Source organism: Magnolia sinica, chromosome 1 (assembly GCF_029962835.1).
Source record: "Magnolia sinica isolate HGM2019 chromosome 1, MsV1, whole genome shotgun sequence".
In the NCBI taxonomy this organism is placed as follows: Eukaryota; Viridiplantae; Streptophyta; class Magnoliopsida; order Magnoliales; family Magnoliaceae; genus Magnolia; species Magnolia sinica.
The window spans coordinates 76,518,444-76,543,326 of NC_080573.1; the positions used below are offsets into that span (position 1 = coordinate 76,518,444).

General features: G+C 38.0%; 1 protein-coding gene across 2 annotated transcripts; it reads right to left on the bottom strand.

The window, feature by feature from the left end:
- Positions 1-9,957: 9,957 nt before the first annotated feature.
- LOC131251081 (beta-1,6-galactosyltransferase GALT29A-like) lies at positions 9,958-12,045 on the bottom strand. Of its 2 annotated transcripts, XM_058251596.1 has the most exons (3): positions 11,908-12,041; positions 11,629-11,809; positions 9,958-11,472 (listed from the first exon to the last, which is right to left on the bottom strand). In XM_058251596.1, exon 3 carries the CDS (start codon positions 11,138-11,140, stop codon positions 9,977-9,979), a length of 1,164 nt encoding a protein of 387 aa, XP_058107579.1. In that variant the 5' UTR covers positions 11,141-11,472; positions 11,629-11,809; positions 11,908-12,041; the 3' UTR covers positions 9,958-9,976. The 2 variants fall into 2 exon arrangements, with proteins under 2 accessions (XP_058107579.1, XP_058107570.1); XM_058251587.1 differs by lacking the exon at positions 11,629-11,809 and having other exon boundaries at positions 11,908-12,045.
- Positions 12,046-24,883: the final 12,838 nt, after the last annotated feature.

Below are 24,883 nucleotides of genomic sequence, written 5' to 3' on the forward strand. Positions count from 1 at the left end.
ACTGTTGAGACGATGTTCTTGTTACTACCACTGTCTATGATCACATCACAGACTTTTTCGTTGATAATGCACCGCGTACGGAATATATTGTGTCACTGTGAATGTAATTCCTTCCATGGGGTATACAGTAATCGCCTCACAACTAGAGATTCGTTACGATTCTCGCTCGTTAATTCATCACCATCTGTTATTTCCTTATTGGCTTGTTCATGTTCATCAAAGCTAGGGTCTTCTTATGTGTCCTCTCATTCAGTGCCTCCTTCGTTTATGATCAAGTGTGTTACGGGACGTTGAGGACAAGTGTTTGATAAGTGGCCCGGTTGGCCACAGCAGTAACAATTATTCGACCTTGGTCGAATGTAAGGATTTGAAATTCTACTTGGGCTCGCGCTGTTGTGAGTGTTATACGTTGAGGCCTAGCTGAGCCGCTCCCCGTACCACAATTAGCGGTTGCAGGAGGTTGAGGACGTTCTCTTACTGGTTCTTTTCCTCATGCCAACACCGGATCTTATGCGGGACCCATTATGGGGGGTCGAGTTGAAGGATAAGGTTGATTTGAAACTTTTATAAGTTGTGTTTTTGCCCTACCTGCCAACCGAACCACTTCATCTACGGTCCCAACTAGGTGCATCTGAACTCGATTCTGAATTGTCGATCATAACCCTCCTATAAATCGTGTTACCTTCTGTGTCTCAGATTCTGACAGATCGTTTCGTGTTGCCAACCACTAGAATTCTTCAGTGTAATTTGTGACAGTTCGATTTCCTTGTCGGGAATTATGGTATTACTGGAATAATATCTTCTCATAATCACTAGGGAGAAATCGTGATCGAAGAAGACATTTCATCTGTGGCCATGATGAGATGTGCGCCTTGTTCTGGCGGGCTCGTGAGAGTTGTAATTGCTCACACCATGTAGAAGCATCCGATTTTAATTCAAACGTTACCAATTTTACCTTTTTTATGATCTAGCACGTCCATATAATTAAAATATCTCTCTACTTCGGTTAGCCAATCGAGAAAATCTTATATGCATAATAAACCATTGAAACTAGGAAGTTCAGCCTTACCTCAATAGTCTCTTTCAACACGATCTACATGATTGCCTCATGGATTGGTCGTCGGACAAAACTTTCATTAAGGTCCTTGTCGCTAAAACTTGAATCATCTAGTATAGCCCAATGGTTTGCCACTGGTAGTGCTCTACAAAAATCGGGGTTGTGTCGTATAGCAACCACGGGCAATGGAGCAACCATACGCGGCAGAGCATCACCTAAGGCTCGGGGCGGAGTAACGCATCAACAAAGTGGTCGAGGGTTGCATGTAGCCCTTGCATGGTCAACTGACTCTCCCAATGGAAAGCTTCCATTCTTTCCACGAATCCCTAGATCATCGTCCACAAGATTTTGGCTCATACTTTCGTTGTTTGTCATCTGCCTGAGGGGAATTCTCGCTCTGATACCAATTGACGCAGGATGAACATGATGAGGTCGATCACCGTCTTTCTCAAGGATAATTACTCCGAATCCATGGAGCTGCTCTGGACTCCTCACAGAGGCTTCTCGAATCCACGAGGAAAGAGAAAGTAAGAAAATAGAAATAAATTCTAATAAATTCGAAATTGATTAATGAATCAAATAAACGAATTCACAACCCTTTAAAGAGGGATACCAAGCAATAAGAGAGAAATCAGAGGCTTCTCGAATCCACGAGGAAAGAAAGCAAGAAAATATAAATAAATTCTAATAAATTCAAAATTGATTAATGAATCAAATAAACGAATTCACAACCCTTAAAAGAGGGATACCATGCAATACGAGAGATATCAAAAGCAAACTATAACTGAAACTCCTAGAAGTTTGTAACTTATTATAAATAGTAAATTTACTTTTTTATAGTAAGTTTCCTATGTGGCTTAACCACGTTACTCTCCTAATTATTCTAATTACCTTTCTTGTTGGACACAACTCGTAAAGCCCAACGGATGAAGAGTTATAATCAAACTAAAACTTACTATTTATAGTAAAAACAGAATTAAATATGGAATTCGACCGTTGATATGATGGAATTTTGCAAATTCTGCATGCAGGCAACCTAGCTCCCGCTGAGTTGGTTGGCTAAAGTAGCTCGTCCAACCCCAAAATTATATACTTTATGCCGATAACTCATTCTGGATTGTGAGATATGCCCGATCTAAGGTCCGACAGTTTGGATTTCTGATCCATCTTGGCCATGCAACTATCCATGACCCGCACTACATCACTCGGTAACTCGTCAATAACCAATCCAAAAAGGTACGGGGTCAATGTCGACCCTGATGTAAGCCTGCAGTAATTGGGAACTCACCTGTCTATCCACTATGGTCCTTATATTGTTATCAATCTCTCATGCATATCCTTAACAATGTTAATATATCCTCTTGGGATTCCTTTCTTTCCCAACACCCAATAGATTACCTCTCTACTCTCTAGGAACCTATTGTATGCTTTCTCTAAATCAATAAAGTCCATGTAGAGATCCTTCCTCCTTTCTATATGTTTTTCCATCAATCATCCAAATAGGAAAATAATTTCACTAGACAACCTCCCAGGCATGAAACCAAATTGATTTTCTGATACGTTTGTCTTTGCCCCACACGTACAAACTGAAAAATCCAAACACTAATGTACAAACATTCAGAAAATTATCTGCATTGAGCCAATAGTAGGACTGAAAGCAAATCTTAGGGTGCATTTTGATGTTCAATTCAACTGAGTTGCAGTAGTTCAATCCACTAAAGTGGAAACGGCAATTTTGGTACAAGCCCCACTTCATTCATAATGACAGAATAACCCCCAAATTATTGTTACGAACATCTCAAGCCCAACTTGAATTGCATAGAATTGCCATCGAGGCTTTGGTAGTTGTGAATTAAAAACGAACCATAATCACTTTATAAATGAAAATTTCAATTTAATTAAGAATCAAAACACAAAATCAGTAATTCAAGGCTTCAGCTTTGATTTATGTACATTAAAAGGCTAAAAGCAGCTACCAATGCCATATTAAATATGGGAGTAATAAGGGAAGGAGGATTGGGCAGAATCAGCTTCCTATAAAAAACAATAATGCAGTTCATTTGTTGATTATGTGTCAATTGTCTTCATTTGCCTTGATGCACTCATTTACAGCTTTGATATAGAGTGCTAGATATTGATCTTATTAATGGACGCCAATCTAGTAACCAAATGGTGTGAGAATTTCCAGCACAAGACAGTAAAAACTCTAAAAGAAAGGACATATAAACCTTTGTAACGACAGAACTCCTATAAGACAAGCCTCCCTTTTTTTTAAAGATGACAAAAAATTATTAAAAGGCTCACAAAAGCGAGAAAAGAATGGAGCCCAAAAACTAAACAACCAGACTAAGAAGATGGCGTATCTGCTGAGATGGTCTTAACATTAATAGCCCAACTCAAAAGGAAAACCTTAACTTTCAAATTGACCTCATCAACACCCACTTTCTCGTTCCGGAAACAATTAACCATTCCTAGCCACCCCTAATAGCCCATAACACGGCCATAAAAGCAAGCCACCACTTCACTTTTCCAACCCTACCGACTCAACCCTCATGCCAAGCCCACATGAAATCATCAATTGACTCGGGCATCACTCAATTGGTGCTAAATAATCATAAAAAAGTGCTTCCAAACTTGTCAAGTGAATGGGCAATGAAGAAAAAGATGATCAATTAATTCTGCATTTTTCATACAAGAGACAAATATTGGGTAGAACAAGCAATCTCCTCTAAAGATTGTCCACTGTGAGAAAGCTCACAAGCCAAACAAAAGCCGCCACACTAGGGGCATCGTAAAACCATGCAAGAAAATGGTGCAACAAGGCCGATGATTGGTACAATGAAAAAATTACCTAGAAGAACGACCAAATGGAGAATTTTTTGGAAGGATACACCAACCATAGCACCAAATCTGTCTCTTGAGACAGATATATCCTTGAGAAGCTCCAACAGTCCAGCGAACTCGACAATCTCATCATCCAACATATTTTGACAACAAGGAGAGGTCCAAACAACCTGCCCATTACATACAGAAAAGCACTCCGTTACCAAGATATAGCAATCAGGACCGAGATTGGCAACTCTAGGGAATATATCTTGCAACGCGTCCACCCAAAACTGAATGCAGGCCCCATTACCAAGGGAGAAGGCAATGCCCCTTCGAACCAATTCTATTATTGCAATTGCCTTCCAAAGGAATGAGGCTCTATATAAGGAGGAACTCTTCACAAACTAGTCACCCCTCAACACTCCATACTTGTTTGCAATGACCTCTCTCCACAATCTATCCAGCTCAAAACCAAATCTCTAGATCCACTTCCCTAGGAAAGCTATATTTGTGTCCCCCAAGCTCCTAATCCCAGTATCCCCTTCCTCTAAACGATTTACAAACTTCTTCCCACTTGAAAAAGGTGAAACTTCCTCCCATCCTTGGGGCTTTTCTAAAAGAAGTCTCCTCAATTTCTCGAGCTTGTTAAGCATAATAGACTTAGGACACTTAAAAAGAGACGGGCAATAAATGGGCATATTAGAGAATGCACCTTAATTAGGGTTAGGCGCCCTCACAAGGAGAGGTGTCGGCATTTCCAGCTCGATAATTTCCTCTCAATCCTTTCAATGACCTATCCCAAAGATGCTTGGCCAACTTCCCAATCCAAAAAGGCCATCCGAGACACATTAAAGGAAAGGAACCCATCTTAAACTCGAAACTGTTAGCAAGGAGGCACAATTCCTCCCCACACACCTGAATGCCTAGCATCTCAAATTTAGCCACATTAATTTTCAGCCCTGAAACAGCTTCAAAGCATACTATAATCTTGCGAAGATTGTCTATCGAGATCACATTCACATCATAAAAGAGCAATGTATCGTTTGCATACTGAAGATGGCTAATTTGCAAACGAACAACCAAAGCCATAAACCCACTGAAAAGCCCATTTTCCTCCCCGTTCTAAAGCATCCAACTGAGTGCCTCCCTAATCACCACAAACAAATACGGCGATAAGGGATCCCCCCATTGAAGCTCCCTCGAAGCTTTGAAGAACCCTTTAGGCAAACCATTCACAAGGACGGAGGAGGCAGAATGCACACATGTTGCAATCAACCCCCTCCACTTGGAACCACAACCCAATCTGATGAGCATATAATCAAGAGGAGATTTTATTACAAATTCCTATAATAATCCACAATTGAATTGAATCACAAATTTTGTTCTTATCTGAGGTTCTTGAACTGTCCACTATCAACAAGGAGATTTTATTAACCCAAGACTTAGCACTAGCAATGCTGTGAAAAAAAATCTAGTGTTTTTATATCCCTATGAGTCACACCACTCTCGAACATTGACGCCATTTAATCTCTTCTTCTTGAGATCGATTAACATAACATAGAAATAGAACTACCCTTTTTCCCTTACCCTCCACTGACAAACTCCCGTTCTCCTCTAACAAATCTAGCTCATGAATCTCTCCTATCATAATATCAAACTCTGCCTTATGTGCACCAAGAAACTCTCTCCGAAATATTAATTTTACCCTTTAGCAATTTCAACTTTCTGCTAAGCCTAAAACCGACATAACCAGCAACCGAGAAGGATGCCCACCAATCGGCAACAAGCTGTGGGAAATCATCAGTATACAGCCAAGACGCTTTGAAGCTAAAAGGCCTCATACCCCAGTTATCAGCAACTACCTCTAAAACAATGGGACGATTATCTGAGATCGTCCTAGGGAGGCCACGAGAAACCAAATGAAACTTTTCAATCCAATTAGAAGAAACCAAAAATCTATCCAAGCGTGTAAGCGTCGCAATTTCTCTCCCATTTGATCAAGTGAATTTAGCTCCCCCCAAAGGTAAGCCCACGAGATCATGGCGGCCCACCCAATCTGAAAATAACTTCATGCTCCCGGTTACCCGACCACCCTTAGATTTCTCGTGAGAAAAATCAACCACATTAAAATCCCCCCAAGAAACCATGGGGCCACCCACCACTACCTAATGCTATCGAGCTCAACCCAGAGCTAATCACGCAAGCTGTAATTACATGGCTCATACACAACGGTAAATACTCATTGAAAACCAGAAGAAATGTGGCTTAAGGAGAATGGACAGAAAGAAAAAACCGGCAACATAATCCACTTCCCTCCAAATCTCGGTGTTCTAGGAGACTAAAATACCTCATGTCGCATCATGCATTGACAGCAACTCACTCTGTGTGAGTTATCCCTGAGATGGAATCGATCATACCTCTGTCGACAGATTGGAGCTTGGTTTCCTGCAACAAGAAGATCTCTGTCTTCGACATTTTGTAAACTTTCCAAACTTGAGCCCTCTTAAACTTACACCCCAAACCTTATACATTCTAGGAAAGAATAATCATCGAGCACAGCTTCTGCCCGATCTTGCCCTCTTCCCAGCACACGCCTTACCATTTGAAATATAATTGATGGAGCATTGAAGACTTACAAGTTTTCTCCAACCCTCGGGGGATTTTTTAAGTGGCTCATCTCCTAGAGATCTTATTGCCATTGGGCTCTTCTGGCTCGCAAAAAGGCATAAACGTATTCATCTTGAACTTCAAAAGAAAAGCCAACCAGACCTCCCACCCTTTCTAGAATATCTTAGCCCAACGAAATTGTTCCTTGGTGATGTGCTCTACCCCCATCTATGTCAGTTGCAGCCCCATAACCTGATCAATATCCTTCACCATCTTTGTAGTGAGAGGAGTCACCACCAACGCCTACTCCAGCAACTCCCATATAGACTTCGAGCAACCGACCTCCGCCTCAACCCTCTCCAGTCCTGCAATTTCATATATATTTCCCGCAAGGTGTTCAATAATGGTAACGATGGTCGTAACGTCCACCGCCGTTACCAATATGATACGGGTTGTAACGGTCGTTAGGGAATTTTTTATTATTAAAAAAAAAAAAAAACATGTTTCTGAACCGTTACAGGGCTGTTACGCGACTGTTAAAGGGCCGTTACATGTTTTTTCTGTAACGGCCGTTTCGGCACCATAACGCATAACAATTATGGTCGTTGTCATTACGTAATGGCCATTACTTAATCATTTGTAATACCTTGACTCCAGGGATGCTTTCCACTACACTGATAACCATAATGGCCTAATGATCTTCTGAACGAAGGAGCTCCTTTTATGAATCCCTCCCAAAATCCTTCCTCCACAGGGGATGACTCTCCCATAGCCATCGAAGCTTCCAAAGAGGTGGCGTCGTCTTTATCGCGAGACAGTTCGACGACCTCGGCTCTTTGCAAAAAATCCAAGTTCCTCACTGGAAGGGATACAGGTCAAATCACCTGTGTTGAGAAGGCGCACGTGACAAGTTACTTAACATCCTGACACGTGCGAGAGAGCCAAACATAAGGACTTGGCCCAGCCCATCCACCAGATGAGAAACTTGACTAAGCCCAAGATCCAAACCTTTGTTAGAATCGGGCCTAACTTGTGCACTGGGCTCAGCCTAGCTTCATCCGCAAGCCCATCTTCCACATGCGTGATCTCTGGAAATTGTTCGATGTCATGTGGACCCTCCTCCGCATATGAATAATCCTCACTGTGCACATCATCTGCTGATAAGTCTTGATCGTCCACCTCACCACTCAAGACATCGGACTCATCTCCACCATCCATTCCATCTCTGAGCCCATCTTCACTTTCTATAGCCTCCCGTGGACGATCCACACCATCGAACACCTTAGATGCAGTGAGAGAAATCGAGAAGTCCCCTGCAATGCATTGTCAGCACGATATAGGTTCTGAATAATATTATAATATTGGCATCCGAATCTGTAAATAGTCCTACACCTGAGAGAGCACCTTTAGCTTTACCCGAACCACCTGCAATCCAATCAAACTTTCCACAGCCACCCATTTGCCTTTGTCGACCCTATTCCCCTCCACTAAGGCCCCGCCATCTCCAGATCTAATTTTTGCCTCTTGGCGTGGTTGTTGTAAGCAGCTCTCTCCGCTACTACATCCCTAATAGACCTGCTACTACCCTTGTTTAATTCACCAAGCACCTCAGCTTCTGCCTCTGACACTTTGCCTTATCTGCTGGCAACAAAAGGGATGTTGTCTTTGTTTATTTCAAGGAGTTGGGCATCCCCTTTAAGTTCTCCCCATGTGATAGCATGACTGCCCAGGCTATCCGAATGTAATAGCTTGACTGCCCGAGCTTCTCCGAACTCATGCACACGAGGCCAAACTCCAGTAAGCTGTCGTAGCTCAGTCTTTGGGAAGCACCACTTCCATCACAGCTCACGCCCTTCCAAACACTCTCTCAAAGTTAATTGGCAACCAACCCTTGAGGAAACCGGTTATGTAGATGTTCAATAACTCTTCGAGGTCCTTCTTCCTTCCACCTCCCTTTCTTTGGCACAACTCTCCTGCTGACCTTCGTACAGGAACCTTCCTCCCCATTTCCTTCATCGACAATCCCTCCACCTTAGTTAAGGCAATCTAGCTCACCAACTCCTTCCCTTATTCCTGCTTGCATTTCCCCCCTGTGAACACCCAAACATAGTTCAGCCATCCAACCCCTATTTTCCATCTCCAAATTGTCAAATTCATTTCCCTTGGAAACATTCTGGTTAGCTCAGAAATATTTTGGCCAGCTCATAATTCATTTCCGTCTGACAATCTCTCCTGATGGATGAAAAGGTAAAGCAGACTAACCTCCCATGTAAACATGATTGAGAGATTTACCTTGTATGCATAACAACAATTTCCCCATTTGTCAACATAAGGCCCTCTTTGAGTGCCACCTTAAAACCATTTAATGTTAAGTTTGCACCACACTGTCACAATTCTTGAGGAAACCACCCTCACACTGTTCCCAAAAAATTGATTTTGGGAGGCAGTGTCCTACACACATGTGAATGGGTACTGCATGTGGAAGAGTGAAACTGTCCATAGAACAAGGCGTCACGAGAAAGGGCCACCCCTTAATATATATATATATCAAGGCACATAACCTTTGAATCAAAATTTCTGAAGTAATGGCTGACAACCATCTTCCACAAATATCATGCCTATTAAATGAGCTCAAAATAGTGACTTTAACATAACCATTACTTTTTTTCATTTTTTTAAAATTTTTTTCCTTTTCTTTTTATTTAATCATTGTTTTGATAAGCAAAGAAGATGATTATATTATGACATGAAACTAAAACCTATAAGCATCCACCAAGGCAATGAAAACTGATTTCCAATATATGGAATAATCAAGAAGCCTCCTTAGATAGAGAACTGACTGTAGAAGTTTGTATATGAATTTGTCTCCTCAGCTATAGTAATAAGAATATCACCATCATTAGTAAGCTGGTTGTGTACTAAATCTAGACACTAATCCTCCTGGAATATACATCTTGCTTCACATTAGAGGAAGAGAAAACAGGCATCTTCAAAAAAGAATAAGCAAGCTCTTATTTCAGTATAAAAATGACATTAATTGTACAGACAGGCCCTATCATAAACATTAATGATGCAAAAAATATTATGAATGAACTAACATGTTTCTTCTAGGAGTTATTGTATCTTATTCTAAATCTAAGTCTGCTACGGTGCTACTATCAATTTGATGTTATATAAAGCAACTGAGCACAAATCTTGAAATCACAATTCCATAGTCAATCTCACATTCACAATAGAGTTCAATGTTAAATGCCCTGTATTATGAACAGTGAAGGACTGCAAGGTCTTCAATAAAAGAATTTTACTCTCTTCTGTCATTATCTTCATCATCTAAGCCTTATCCCAACTAACTGGGGTCAGCTTTTCTGTGATCCTTCCAAGAAAAAATAAAATAAAAAAATAAAAATAAAAAATAAAAAATAAAAATTTGTGGCATATTACAATTGCATATGAACAGGGACAGAAGAGGCTTCAATCCAAACTCATTCAATGATATATTGTCACGGGAGGCATCTTCGTCCCAGATTCCTTAAGGAATGGTATTACCTGTGGTCTGACAGCTAAATCATGGTAAAAGGCATATTCCGCCTCATAATCATGCAGATGAAGCTCAGCTTTTTGGTTGGTATGATAGTGATGCTTTGCCAACACTGATTTTCCAAACCCAAAAACACTCACCCTCTCGCAAATTCCCAATGCGAGCATGACCGCTTGCATCCCTGAAGAATAATGAAACATGCCACCCTCATGGGCCGCACCCCATTCTTCCGGAGGCTTCCCCGTCTCTTCCACAAACCGTTTCAGCGAGTAGTACTTCACTATCCGAGCACACAAGACGTCAAACCGAACATCGGTCACGAGCAACGGAGTCTTGTGCGGTGCATTGCACAGCACGTAGTCCATAAAATGGAGCGGTTGGCAAATGTACATAACAATCGCCACTTTTGGACCATATGGATGACAGAAGCAGCCTTCCCTGCGGGAGCAGAGATGAAGGATATTGCTGTTTATGAATGTAATGTTGGTTTTAGAACCCACATGCCGCTGATACCCCTCAATACGGGCATTGTTCAATCGGATAACAATCTCGTGGCTGTCAATCAGCTCGCCATTCTCGTTATTCAGTAGAATCCCACTGTTCCCAATGACAGCACAAGAAGAATACCGGCGCTTGGCACTTGCAATACCATAATGCTGGTCGAGGGGATGCTTAATGAGACCGATCAACTCTGACATGATCTCAGGTTGGAATTTCTTGTTATGGAACCAATTACGGAGACATTTAAGGAACTCCGGCCAGATTCTGTAATACTTTGGAGAACGAAGTTGGATGGGTATCTGCCGAGAAGATCTCGGCCGTTCATCAAGATTGTATTGCTTCCATGATGAGATGGAACGTGTATGACCCAGAACCCCAAATTTCCCTTCCAGTAAATGATTGACCTCTTGCCGGGTCTCCGCTTCTCCAACCTCAATCCCAGCGAGTCTAAGCAGAGTCGAGTTAAAGACAACTGGTGGGACAGCTGCAATGGCATTTTCCGTAGGCAGAGCAGCGAAACTCCAACGAAACACTGCTCTGTAGCTCAGTGCAGTACCGAACACAATCAAGAGCATAAGACTGAACAGTGGACGTACAGTCTTTTTCATCATCAGAGCAGGGGAAAAAATGGTAGAACCTGAACTTTAGATTTCAATGCGAAATTCTAAAAAATTGTTGAACCTGAACTGTAGATCTCAATTCCAAATTCTCAGCATATCACACAGAAACAATCACATTATACATTTATACCACCAAAGTTCCATCAAAACACCAATACTGCCAGCATCCTTCAAACAAAGCACCAAATCCGGACCGTAGATCTCAAAGCAACAAACGATCCCACCATTTCTCTCAGAGAGTCTATAGGCAAGATCCCATCAAATAATCACCCTACATCATCGAAGAATATTCCAGAGATCTTGAAGTGGAAATCTCGCCATTCCTTCAAAGAAGCCAAGAAATTTTCATAAATATGTCAGAGTAAGAACCTAAATGCAGAGAGTTATAAAACCTCGAAAAAAAAAAAAAAATCGCCAGAGAAGGCGAAAATCCCTGAGAGGGAAAGAGAAGCCCAAATCACAGAACAACAGGAAAATACCTAAAATGTCGTGATTCCTTGCAAACAGCCTCGGACTCCAACCGAAATTTACGGGTTGCAGATAAAGAAAGATGAAAAATATTAAATCTATCGAATGAAGAATCAAGAAATGCCTGAAAAGTATTAAAGACCCTAACCAGGAAGCGAAGTCTAGCAAAGAAGAAGAAAATGGAACCGCCTCCTAAGGAAATAAAACGAATACGGAACGAAGAGAAAATCAGATCAGAATCAAAGAAAAATCATATTTATGAGTGTTTTGAAGCCTTTTCGTCCACTTACAAGAGGATTCTCCGGCTATTGAAGCTGCTCCGTGCCTGAGCGAGTTTGTCGGTGCTGCTTTTTTGTGATCCGAGTGGATATCTCCCTCAGTAAGTCGTTTTAAATAGCTTAGGGTTGGCAATGGCCCCGGGAAGCGGATTGGCTGGTTTGTAGGTACGTCGTGAGAAGACGAGCACTGACGCTCCTCGGTCTCCGAATTGTACAAACGGTTCAAAGAAGATCAAAGTTACATGGCCCCACAGTGATGTATTTATTATATCTGCACCGTTCATCCATTTTTAGAGATCATTTCAGAGCATTGTCAAAAAAATGAATTACATCCAAACATCATATGGACCACACCACAAATAGCAGCGGAGATAATGCTTTTCACAATTAAAAAATTGGTAGGGTCCACTATAACGTTTTATTTCACATCTAATATGATCATGAGGTTACAAACACCCGAACGAAGTGTAAAAACAAATTTCATATGACCTCAAAAAGGTTTTCGTAGACGTTCAATCCCTCTTTGCTTTTTGTAGTGTGGTCAACTTGATAGCTATATCTGTCTTATTTTTCTTTTCAAGACTTAAGACTAGCTCGCCAAATGGATGAACGGTTTGGATATAACACATGTCTCATAATTACACCCACAGCTATATAGCTGTGTGTCGTGCACCATCAAATTGGGCGCGGATTAGCTAATGACCGGTTGAGCAGCAACCGAGACTCGCTACTGACGTGACGTCACTAAGTTTCATGGGCTCCACCATGACGTATTTTTTGTATCCACGCCGTAAATCCATTTGGAGAGATCATTTTAAGGCAAGATACAAAGAATGACGTGAATCTAAAGTTCCAGTGAACCCCAGCACAGAAAACAGTGAGGGTGGTTACGTCCACGGGTAAAAACTTCTAAAAGCCACGAGAGTTTTAGATCAACCCGATATTTGTGTTTTCCCTTCTTCAATGTGTTTTTTAACTTTTTAAAAGTTTAGATTTCAAATAAATATTATGTTGAGCCTTAGGATAGTTTCAACTGTAGGAATCACTCTCCCAACTGTTTTCTGTGGTGGGGTCCACTACAGATTTTTTATCTGCTTCATTCTTTGGTTCAAACTCTAAAATGATATCTCAGAATGGATGGATGGCGTGGATACAACACATACATCGTAGTGGGACCCACGGAACTTGGTGACGTTACTACATTAGCCGCTACTCAACCAGTCAGTTTCTAATCCGCGTCCCAGCCAATCCGCTTCCATGGCCCCGGCGCTATAACCCTCTCCCTGCAACGAGCGCGGATTGGCTTCGACCCCGGAACCAGCGATGTTGGTGGGAACGGGACCCAGACAATAGGCCCCACCTCGATGCATGCATTATATATACACGCCGTCCATTTGTTTTTTCGGCTTATTTTAGGGCATGTTCCCATAACGGAAGCAGATACAAATTTCATGTGGGTCACACCATAAACAGTGGTTATTGACAATTAAAAACCTTATGGGCCATAAGTTACTAATCAGGATGATATTTGTTTTTTACTTTCATCGAGGTCTATCTGACCTTATCAATAGGTAACACGTTCAACAAAAATTACAGTAAGCCTTTCGGATTTTTTTTTTTAATGGTTGCGATTAATTCGATTGTTTCCTATGATGTGATTCACCTGAAATTTATTTGTTTTTTATTTTTTATAGTTCTTTTTCATTTTTGAAACACACCCTAAAATAATATGGAAAAGCATATGGATGGAGTGGATATATTATGCATGCTGTAATGACCCAAAATTTTGGTACACGTGTGTACACATACATGTATGTACAATTGCCTTCATTGGAGTATACACACATAGACCCATGCATACATCCACACACCCATGCACACATGCATCTATCGGCTCATGTAAATTGTAACCGTTGATGTGTGATCGTTTTGCTTAGTGTGAACTATTAATTAATGTCATTAATTATTACATGATTTTGGTAGAATATATTTAAGTTTATTTATAATGCACTCTCTCAATTCATATACTTAAGATCACGTGTTTAATTATTAACTAATCCAAATCTAGCCAACATCAACTATTGACTGTGCACTGAGATTAATCTGATCTTAACCACTAGATTGTTGTTAAAAAATAAAATAAAAATTGAGAACAACCCATTTTTTGTGGGAACCAATCCCACCGTCCGCTTGTGTGTGGCCCACCTGAGTTTCAGATCAGCCTCATTTTTTTGCTTTATATCTTCTCTTGGCCAGGTCGAGATGATGGACGGATTAGATTTAAATTATTGTTAATGGTTCCCACTATATCTTAAAAAATAAAAATAAAATAAAAAAATGAAAGTTATATCTTCCGCACGACTAAACCACTTTCTCCACTTTTCTTCCTTTTTGTACGGTAATGGCCGCCGAACCTCCCACTAAATGAAACCGTTCCATGATTCCACTCCTCCATTCCATTACGCATCCATTTATAAAAAGAAAAAAAAAAAGGAGAAAGAATCGAAGGAATCAATCACATTAAAGAAAAAATGAGTGAAGGAGAGAGAGAGCTCTATAAATCAAGAGAGAGAGATCAAAGCGGGGCCGGATCATCAGACTTTAAGGTAGGTGATCTTAACATGAAATTTATCATTTTCAGTTATTATTATGTTTATTTAATCCAAATTTTCGTAGAAATATTATTGTTATTTAATTATTATTTTTTTATGTAGGGAATCTACTCATTTAGAAATTTCTATTTTATTTTTTTTTAAAATATTTAATACTGAAATAATTTATAGATAAATAAAATAAAATAAATTTACAGAATAAAATAAATAATTTATTTAAGATTATTTTATTAATTCTTAAATGTTTTGTTAAGAAAAGAAAAATTTATTAAATTAAATTTCAAATAAATTATAATATCTTACAATATTTTACAGTACAAACAGAATATATAATTAATTATTTAAAGTATTGATAATTCATTATGCAGAATTGTGAATATAAGTGATGTAAGATTGATAAGCATATATAAGCAAATATGATTATGAAAATAAAATAAAAATATATAATAATAATAACAAATTATAAATTTTATAATTGTAATATATAATCAGTATTAAAATAATATATAATAAGATATATAATAAAATAAAAAGATTTATAAGATCATTAAGGTATATTAAAATATAAATATTATGTCTCATAATAATATAGTAGTAATACAATATAATTGTAGGTTACAAAATAAAAAGAGACAAAATATATAACATAATTGAAGTAAACATGTGTAAGATAACATTATATTACATAATTAATACATAAGTATTTAATATTATTTATATGATTATGTTATAAGTAACAAAATAGAAAAGTTTTATCTGATATTATATAAAAGTTGTAATAAATATAATTTATTATTTCTAAAAAAAAATTATGTAAATGATGATATTAACAATTTAACATAAAAGTAATACAATAATTATATTAAATGTATCAAACAAAAGTAAATTTATTAATTTAAATAGTCAATTATAAAACAAGGTTAATCATACTGACATAATGTTGTAACAAATAATTTATATAATAATAATAGTATCTAAAGTCCAAATTAATATCTTCCTTAACTTTATTCAATTTAAATTTAAAAATAAATAATAATAAAATTCTGAATTTAGATTGAAATAGTTAGATAAAAAAAAATAATAATAATAATAAATTTTAAATTATCAAATAATAAGTTAATTATGTTATTAATGTTATAATATAGAAATCAGTATAATAATTTTTGTTCTGTAAAGATTAAAATCCAAATTTTAATTCTAAAATTTGAAGAGTTAATTAAATTAAATTTAAATGAACTTAAGTTTAATAAAATTTTCAAAATTTTGGAATTGAAACTAAATTGATTAGATTTCTATATTTTCAAATTCTAGTGATTAATGTATATTTAAAACTTTATTAAATTAAAATTTTAATAAAGTATAATATTAGATTTTTAACTTTAAATATAAATATATATATATATATATATATATATATTTATTTATTTATTTTCCTTGTAGTTCAAAATTTTTATTTAAATTAAAATTTAAATATTTTATCGATTAAACCTAAATATACATTCTCAATGAATTATTAAAGAGAAATTAAAATTTGTTATAAAATAATCAAGTTATTTCAATATATGTGTGTGTGTGTGTGTGTGTGTGTGTGTGTGTATTTGTTAAGTTTATGTGATAAATAAAATAAAAATTTTACTTTGAGAATTTAGTGAATAAAAATAATAAATATTTTATTGCTAATATTTAACATTATTTAAGTAAAAAAAAATTAATTTAATTAAAGTTAGAATTTAAATAAAATTTCTTGTAAATTATTTCATTGTAATTCCTAAATTAAATAATAGTAAAAATAATATTTTATTTAAGTATTTGAATTATTAAAATTTTAACAAAATGATATTTAGAATTATTAATTCGAAATAAAAATTTATATTGTTGATATTTTCGATTGTAAAATAGTGATTCATATTATATACCATATCAGCCCAACAACACGAACAGTAGAAAACCTTGATTGGAAACAGTCATGGTTAAATAGACGAACCTGAAATCCAAACCATTCATTAAATAGACCACTTAGGTGTTATTTTTTTTTTGGTAGATGGTGTCTTAAAACTCAACTTCTTACGCATCCAGCGAGTGTAAACAATAAGTTAATGCTATGTGCTGCGTCAGTTGGAGAAACTCGTTGAGAGCGTAAGCATGGGTCAGGTCTAGCATGCGACGCTAAGTAAGTCGTGGGCGTATGGTTTAGTCCAGAAATCGACGGTCCAAATATCAGGTGGGTGATTCTCCTCCATTTATGAACTTTCTGATTTTATGTATTTTAGAAAATTTATTTATTTGACATAATGACTTTAAATTAATATTGTCAAATTTCTTTATACGTAATATCTACTTTTCTAAATTTTAGCATTTACTGAATCTGATTAACTTGTAGAGTTAGATTTTAATCTAACTTTTATTTCTGAAATTTGATGTTGAGATTTAGACCTTAAATCTGTGTTAGAGTAATTGATTTAAATTAATTGGTTTAAAATAATATTAATTAATTTGATTTTAGCTTGATGTTTCAGTAAATTTTAGGAATTTAATTTTTACGGCATCGAATTTCTGCACATTTGTATAGAACTTGTATTGTTGTATCAAGATTTAAATAATTAAATTATTTCGCTACTGATTTTGAAATAATTCATGACATGCATTCATCTCTACTGATTACGGAATTATGAAAAAAGAAAGAAAAATGAGGAAATGATTGTGGTATTAGCAAGTAGGGCAATCGTGTTCCTTGGGTGAAAGACCCTAAAGCCAGCAAGTAGGGCAATCGTGTCCCCTTGGGTGAGAGACCCTAAAGTTAGCAAGTAGGGCAATCGTGTCCCTTGGGTGAAAGACCCTAGAACCCGTTGGATCCTTCGGAGTCTCCTTTGTGTACGGCGTATGAGTACAATTGTGTGCGCGGACATACGTCAGAGGTACAACTGGAGCAGTAGTCTGACTAGCTAACGTATAAATGAGTCCCTCACCATGAGGTACTGGTGTATGGGCGTTAATGCAACGTGGTCATACACCTAGGTACGGTGTTGTAAGATGTGATGATTATTTAATTTTATTCTTGAATTCATGATAGTGTGGCATTCAGTACATCTTTATGATTCCAGCATCGCATTCATGTCATATAAAATATTTAATATTTTGATTCATGTTTTGAAATTTCAGAAAGTACTTTTATTATTTATTCGTTTGATATAAATCTAGAAATTTCATATTTGGTTGGATAAGATCCCACGAGCGGTTGTGCTCATACCCAAAATAACAGTGTTTCAGGTCTTGGAGTTTAGTCGAGGTGAAGCAGAGTGAGGATCTAACCATCGGCTTAGTGGTAGCCATATCTGTATTTGTATTTTTTTTAAAAATAATAATAATAAATTGTATAGCAGGAACTTAGAAGTCAGTTTAGGCTGTAATAGTTAAAGATTGCATTTGATGAATATTGTTTATTGTAATAAGTTTTAATTAAGTGTGGTTGTGAATGTTTAAAATTAAATCATGACCTGCGATTCGGACCTGGGTCTGGCCAACTCGGGTACCGAATTTCGGGGCGTGACACATGCCATAAAGGTGGGCCCTATGGTCAGGATCCCACCCACATAAGGGTTGTAGCCAAGTCATGCTCCCCTGGCAAAGCCAAGCTTTATGGGCCAACTAGGCTCTAGCTAGAGCTGGGCATCAGACCGAGTTGGATCAGATTGGGTCTAACTCGATTCGGTCTGAAATTTACATGGACTGACCCGAACTCGATCCGATTCGGGACTGAGTCTGGGACATCTGACCCGACCCGATCCGATGTACGATTGGCCTGACTCGAACCAAGTCCAACTCAGTCAGGAAAACCGAGTCGGATCGGGTTCGGTATGGTTCGGATCGGTTGGATTTGTAGGTCATTTTTTTTTTTTTCAAATGCTCTAAAATGATCGTGAAAAATGGATAAATGGTATGGATATGATAAATACATCGTGTAGGCCATGTAATTTTGATCTCATTTAGGCCGTTCGGACAACTCGGAGCTTGAGGCGAGTCTCCACTCATCTTTGCATGGCACGTATCTACACACAGCTAGAGCCTGTAATGACACAGATTTATTCCTACACAAGGATGCTAGGTGGGGCCCATTGAAATGTTTTTGAGAAATCCAACCCTTCCATTCGTTTTATAAGATCAGTTTAGGATGTCGACCAAAAATGAGGTATATCCAACACTCACGTGGCCGATACAAGAGGAAAAAGTGGGCATTCAGTGAGCACCGTTGAAGCATTTTTATTGTCGTGAAAGTTTTGTATCATGGTATAATTTTGGTGTTTTCACTTCATCCCATTGGGAATAACCTTGTAAAAGGTTTGGATATCATATAAACATCAAGGTGGAGCCCAGTATGGTTTTAACTGTTGAAATTTCTTTCCCCAATTTTCCCTCTCGTGTGACCTACCTGAGAGTTGTATCCACCTCATTTTTGGTAGAATGTATTAAAACAAGCTCTAAAAATGGATGGACGGAATGGATTTATAATGTACATTGCAGTGGGCCCCATCCAGCATCCTTGCGCAAGAACTTCGAAATCCGCATCCAGCTTGTAAGCTGCTATGTTGACGTGCCTTGCATAGCACGAAATTTGAATTCAAATTGCGAATGAGTTATTCAATACGCTCTTATCGTATTGACTAAACTCAGTTGGGCCCACCATGAATGTATGTGGTCTATCCACGCTGTTTAAGGGGTTGGGCCCAAAATTGAAGCATATAAAAGGCTCCAATGTATCATATCACAAGAAACAGTAGGAATAATGATTTCTACCGTTGAAACCCTTCTAGGCCCCACAGTGATGTTTATTTGTGAACCTATTCATAAGATCATACCGACATGGATGAAGGGAAAATAAAAATATAAGCTTGATCCAAAACTTCTGTGGCTCCAAGAATTTTTGAATGGTAGACTTTCAATTCACACTATTTCCCATGGTGTGGTTCATTTGAGATTTCGATATGCTTCATTTTTGGGCTTAAGCCCTAAAATTATCTTATAAAATCGATGGAAGGAGTGGATAAAATATATAAATTATGGTGGACCCCACAAAGTTTACTCAGTACTCTTAGCGTAGTGAGTTATTCAGTACGCAATCCGCTTCCCATGTTTAAATTGCACTGCGGGCTCAGATCGTACCAAGTAAACTCTGTTGGGGCCCACCATGAATGCATATGATTATCCACGCTATCCATTCGTTTTTCCAAATCATTTTAGTGGTTGAACCCAAAATCGATGCATATCCAAAGCTCAAGTGGGTCATACCATAGAAAAAAGTAGAAGTATTGATTTCCACCATTGAATCACCCCGGATCGAATTGGATCGGTCCGGATCAGATCTATTCGGTTCAGAGTCCGGTTCGGATCGGTCAGAAGTAACTGTGATCCGAACTCTATCTGATGGACGATCAGATCTGACTGATCCAACTCAAACCACACTGATTCAGGCCTTCGTTTTGGTGTGGATCAGGTCGGATCGGGTCAGATCCACCGTATCGGATAAAAAATACCCAGCTTTAGCTCCAGCACAAGCCTGTGCCCTAGAGGACCTAGGCTAGGGCTAGGGCTATGCCAAGGCCAGGCTGAATCAGGGCTGGACCAAGAGCAAGTCTTAGGCTAAATTGAGGTTGGACCAAGACCAGCCATATAAGTTATGTATAAGCTATATATGGTATTGTGGTCATTGAATTGTGGGTGAATTGCACTCACAGGTGACTTTTCATGAGCTTTCATTATGTGTTTGAGGTTTGGAGGTATTATATTTGATTGTATCGTTACTAGCCAGTTACTCATATTTCCACAGTCAATTACACCATGTAAAAACCTTAGGAGAACAAATCGAGGGATTCCCTATCCTAAAATGAATCCTTGATTTGCGATTGGATATTATGGGTATGGGATCACGGTTACAAAAAGGGAAGGTGTTAGGCACCCTCTTTGACCGTACAAGCGTACGATCTCTACTTCACATGACTAAACAAACTATCAGGAATTCAAATGGTTCTAGCGCACGGATCATGCAAATGTGTAGAGTACAGTGTAATAATACGATGCTTATGACAAGAGATGGCCCAAATCAGATAAATCTACCCTAACTCACCCACTTGACAAAGTGGTCGAAATAGCCCATCGATCCGAGTTTTTGATGGGTAGGATCCAATATTTCAGCAAGCCACAGAGTATACACTCGAATTGACTAGGTGCCTAGATACAATGCATGCGATATGTTATGCTGATAGGCAGAGTAAGCAATGGGTTAAGAAGGGAAGGAGTGTTGCACCATGCCAATGTAAGTATGAATGATGTTAATCAGAACTGGATAAGCGGGTGAATGAGTTTGTCACAAAGATTAACTCAAGTGGACCAGATTAGCCTTTGGTGACTTAGGTGGCTAAAGCTAAGGCTTGACTAGGTTAACCTAAGGCTAGATGAGCTTCCTGTCTTGCACTCGTTCTCTCCTTGGTGGATGGATGGGTTTATGGAATAGGGTTTAGGAGGTAAGATGAAGGATAGGAGTGAATGATGGAGAATGGAAAATGGTTTGGAATGAATGGAAATGGGGTTTATATAGCTTTTTGGGATGACATTTTAGTTATTCTTGAAAAGTATATGAGTAAAAGAGGCTTTAAGGGCTGAGATTAGCTGTTTGAAAATGATCACAACATGCGCAATCTAAGTGGTTAGATCAAGGGGTAAAGTCATAATTTTGGTTAAAGGGGAGGGCAGCATTGTCTTTTCCCCTGCTAGTGTGTTTGTTGAGGAGCCTAGCTAACGTCACCACCCCACCTAACTCCCTCCTAAAAGATGGAGAATTGCCATGTCATGTGGATCGGCCCCATCTTTTGCAACGGTGACATCATCACCCCACCTAACCACCCTATGAAATTTTACAAGGCTCCATGTGGTAAGTGGCACATTGAGTGTCCCCCACCACATGGATTAGCCTCAAATTTTGTGGGGTGCTCCTGGGGTTGCATTTTCTCCCCAATTCACTCATATTTTCTTTATTGTGGTCCTATGCTAATGTGCCTAGGTTAGGGCTTGAACTAGGATTGGACTTGGGCCTAGAGTTAGGCTTAGTTTTAGACTGATTGGGTTTAACTGGGTTTGAACGAGTTTAATTGGGTTGGACTGAGCTGACTGGGTCAAATTGAGATTGGCCAGGCTGAATTGAGTTGATCGAGTTAATTAGGTTTGATTGAGTTGATTGGGTTGACTGAATTTGATTGAGTTAGACTGAGTTGACTAGGTTTGTCTGAGTTGACCAGGGTGCTCAAATAAGCTTATTGGCCCATGAATGGGGTGTTTACATGTATATAATTAGTAAGCGCATGTTTGTGAATCATAGTGCTCTTTCAGAGTATTAGAGGTTTTTTTTTTTTTTTTTTTTTAAATTTTAGCCAAGGTGGGTCAAATAAGATCATTCATCAACGAAGCATATGACTCACCCAATTATGCATTTTATGCAAATGTATTGTTCACCATCTAAAGTTGAGTCCACAATTTGGATGGTTAAGTGCATGCATATCATCTATCACTCGCTATTAGATACCAAAGTTCTTATTATCATATACACTAGCATAGGAAGTCTATAATCTAAATTAATAATACCTATATATTATATAATATATAGTAGCATATATAGAAATTCTACTGTCTTCATTTGAACTCAACCCTATGAAGGATTTTTCTGTGGAGAAGTAGAAATCCCCAAAATTCACTCAGTTCACTAGGTGAGTGGCTAGCACACAAATGTGAAGGGTCCATGCATGGAAGCATGCTGCATGTGTGTAGCTACATGGTGTTGCCGCATGGACGCACCATACCAATGCACAATTAAGTCAAGGCTTGCGCACAAGGTGTTTCGCCTACGCATTACGAAGGGGTGCCTATACAAGGACCTCATCGTGCCTAGGCACGAGTCTCAGTTGGTTAGATTTTCATGACTTAAGCCTGCAAACCTTTTACAACTTGGACAAACTTTTGTCATTTTTAGTATGTTTTTTAGAGGTCTGAGTACTTAGCCATTTCTATGAGACCAACCAAAGTACTTGCTCATTGTGAAAGGGTATTGCGTGCAATGTCAATGCCTTAGCACATGTTACCCATGCATTTGCTTGAGAAGCCAATGCACTTGGCCAAAGTGTCTACGCACTTAATGTGAATGTTGGCAGACTTAACTAGATTACTCGCATACTTGTTCCCAACTTTGTATGTACCTAGTTGGTTGGGTCATGACATGGTTGAACCAAGGATTTTGGCACTTAGTGATAACACCTAAATATTACATATTTATCCTCTCAATTACATTAGCTTTCATAGAATTTAGGTGTTAATTTAATATAATTATACATGTTTTCTTCACGCGAGGTGATTCGGAAACCTAAGATGAAAACGCTCTTAAAAAGATAGATTAAAGTTCAAAAATATATAAACTTGAAGATGATGAAGAATTAGAGATTTGGGAGTTATTATTGAAGATTTCAAATGTCAAAGATCCAAGGAAATTAAGCATAAAGGATAAAGAAAAGGATGAAAAATTCACAAAGTCCATTAACAGAAATAACAGATTGTTCGGTCCCATCTAAGGTTTGTTCGGTCCAACTGAATGTGCACAGAACAGTCCAATAAGAAATTGTGATTTTCAGAGTTAATTCGGCTTGATACTTAGGTGCAACCAAAGCCATATTCGGCACCATTAAAGGAGAGTTTGGTGAGACCTGAGGGAAACAAAGATTCGGATGAATATTGAAGAAATTTGACTGCAACTGAGAGACTAATTTGGTGCGACCGAAGGTGACAGTCGATGCGACTGAAGTATAACGAATGTTCATAAAACCGCTTCAAATTTATGTACTCTGCGTAACGCCTTCGATGTCATCAAACATAACTTGAATCTGGAATTCACGCCTTTTCGCACTACATAACTTTTCATGTCATCGAACATACCTTTGATATCATCAAACAGTCTTTCAATGTCATCAAAGGTGTTCGATCAATTGAGAATGTGTCCAAAGTGTTCTAGCGAGTTGCTCCAAAAGTCAACAAAAATCTCGATGTCATCGAACTGCCTTCGATGTCATCGAGCGGGTCTTCAAGCAATCGAACAAGGCTTCGATGTCATCGAGAACTACATCCAATTTGTCCAGCAACCAAATTTAATTTTTATGTAATTCTTCGATGTCATCGACCCGTGTTTGATGTCATCGAATACTGACTTTGATGTCATCGACCGGTGGTCAATGACATGGACAGTGAAGTTCAGATTCTATGAATTTTACACTTTACATTTTCGACTTCCTTCCTTCTCCACTTGATTTCCTTGAATCTTGGGGTCTTGAAATCTTTAATCTTGGTCTCCTAAGATCCATCCCTTGCCTTGGTGATTCTTGAGCATCAAATCCATGCTTTTAAGCTTCTTTTCAATCCAATCTCTCAGATTCACCTTACAATACAAATATGTAACATACTTATTAAGTGTTTTCATGTTCATAAAACTAATATATAAATAGGGAGAAATATGCAATATTTGACACTCAACATTAGCCATGTTAGGCTAATCTCTTAGCTAAGGCTAAGGGATGAAGCTTGTAGTTCAATTACAGTATTTTGTTTATTTGATTAAATAATGTTAGATTAAATGATGATAATAAATTGATTTGGTTTGAATTTACTTTAAAGTCTTTGAGTTGTTTATTTTTGGATTTGTTGTGCACTCCATATACAATGAATGATCTGATTTAACAATTATTTAGCCTGAATTAGAGAAGGATTCAATCTGTATAATTAATTGATTTATTAATGCTTAAGGTGCTTTAGATGCTTTTGATTTCTTGTAATTGAGATCTGAGTGCTTCATGAGAAAATCATTCAATTAAAATCATATTCTTATTGGTATTAATGAATGATTTAATGGGATTATCTTCTGGTTGGATAAGATAGGACTTCAATTCCAATTGAGATATGCATTGAATTAATAAATTGAATATTGTTATTTCTATGAATGGATTCATGATCCTTAGTATTTTACTTTTATTGTTTAAAAATCAGTTTACATAATTGCAGGATTGAATACCTAAACAAACCTTTACTGTTATATATTAGTTCGAGTTAGTGTTCCCCATTCCCTGAGGATTCGACCTCAGTCTCATCGAGTTATTACTACATTGTAGCCCTATAGTTGGGGTTGTTAACCTTTGGGTTTGATCATTTAGTCACTTACCTACTATTATTTTGCGTTACATGCATCTTGTGCTCTTTCGAATTTCGTTGACGCTTTAGTTTTCTTACTTGGACTATCAATGCTTTTTATGCTCATTGCATATATGTCTATTATAACACCCCGAAAATCGGCACCT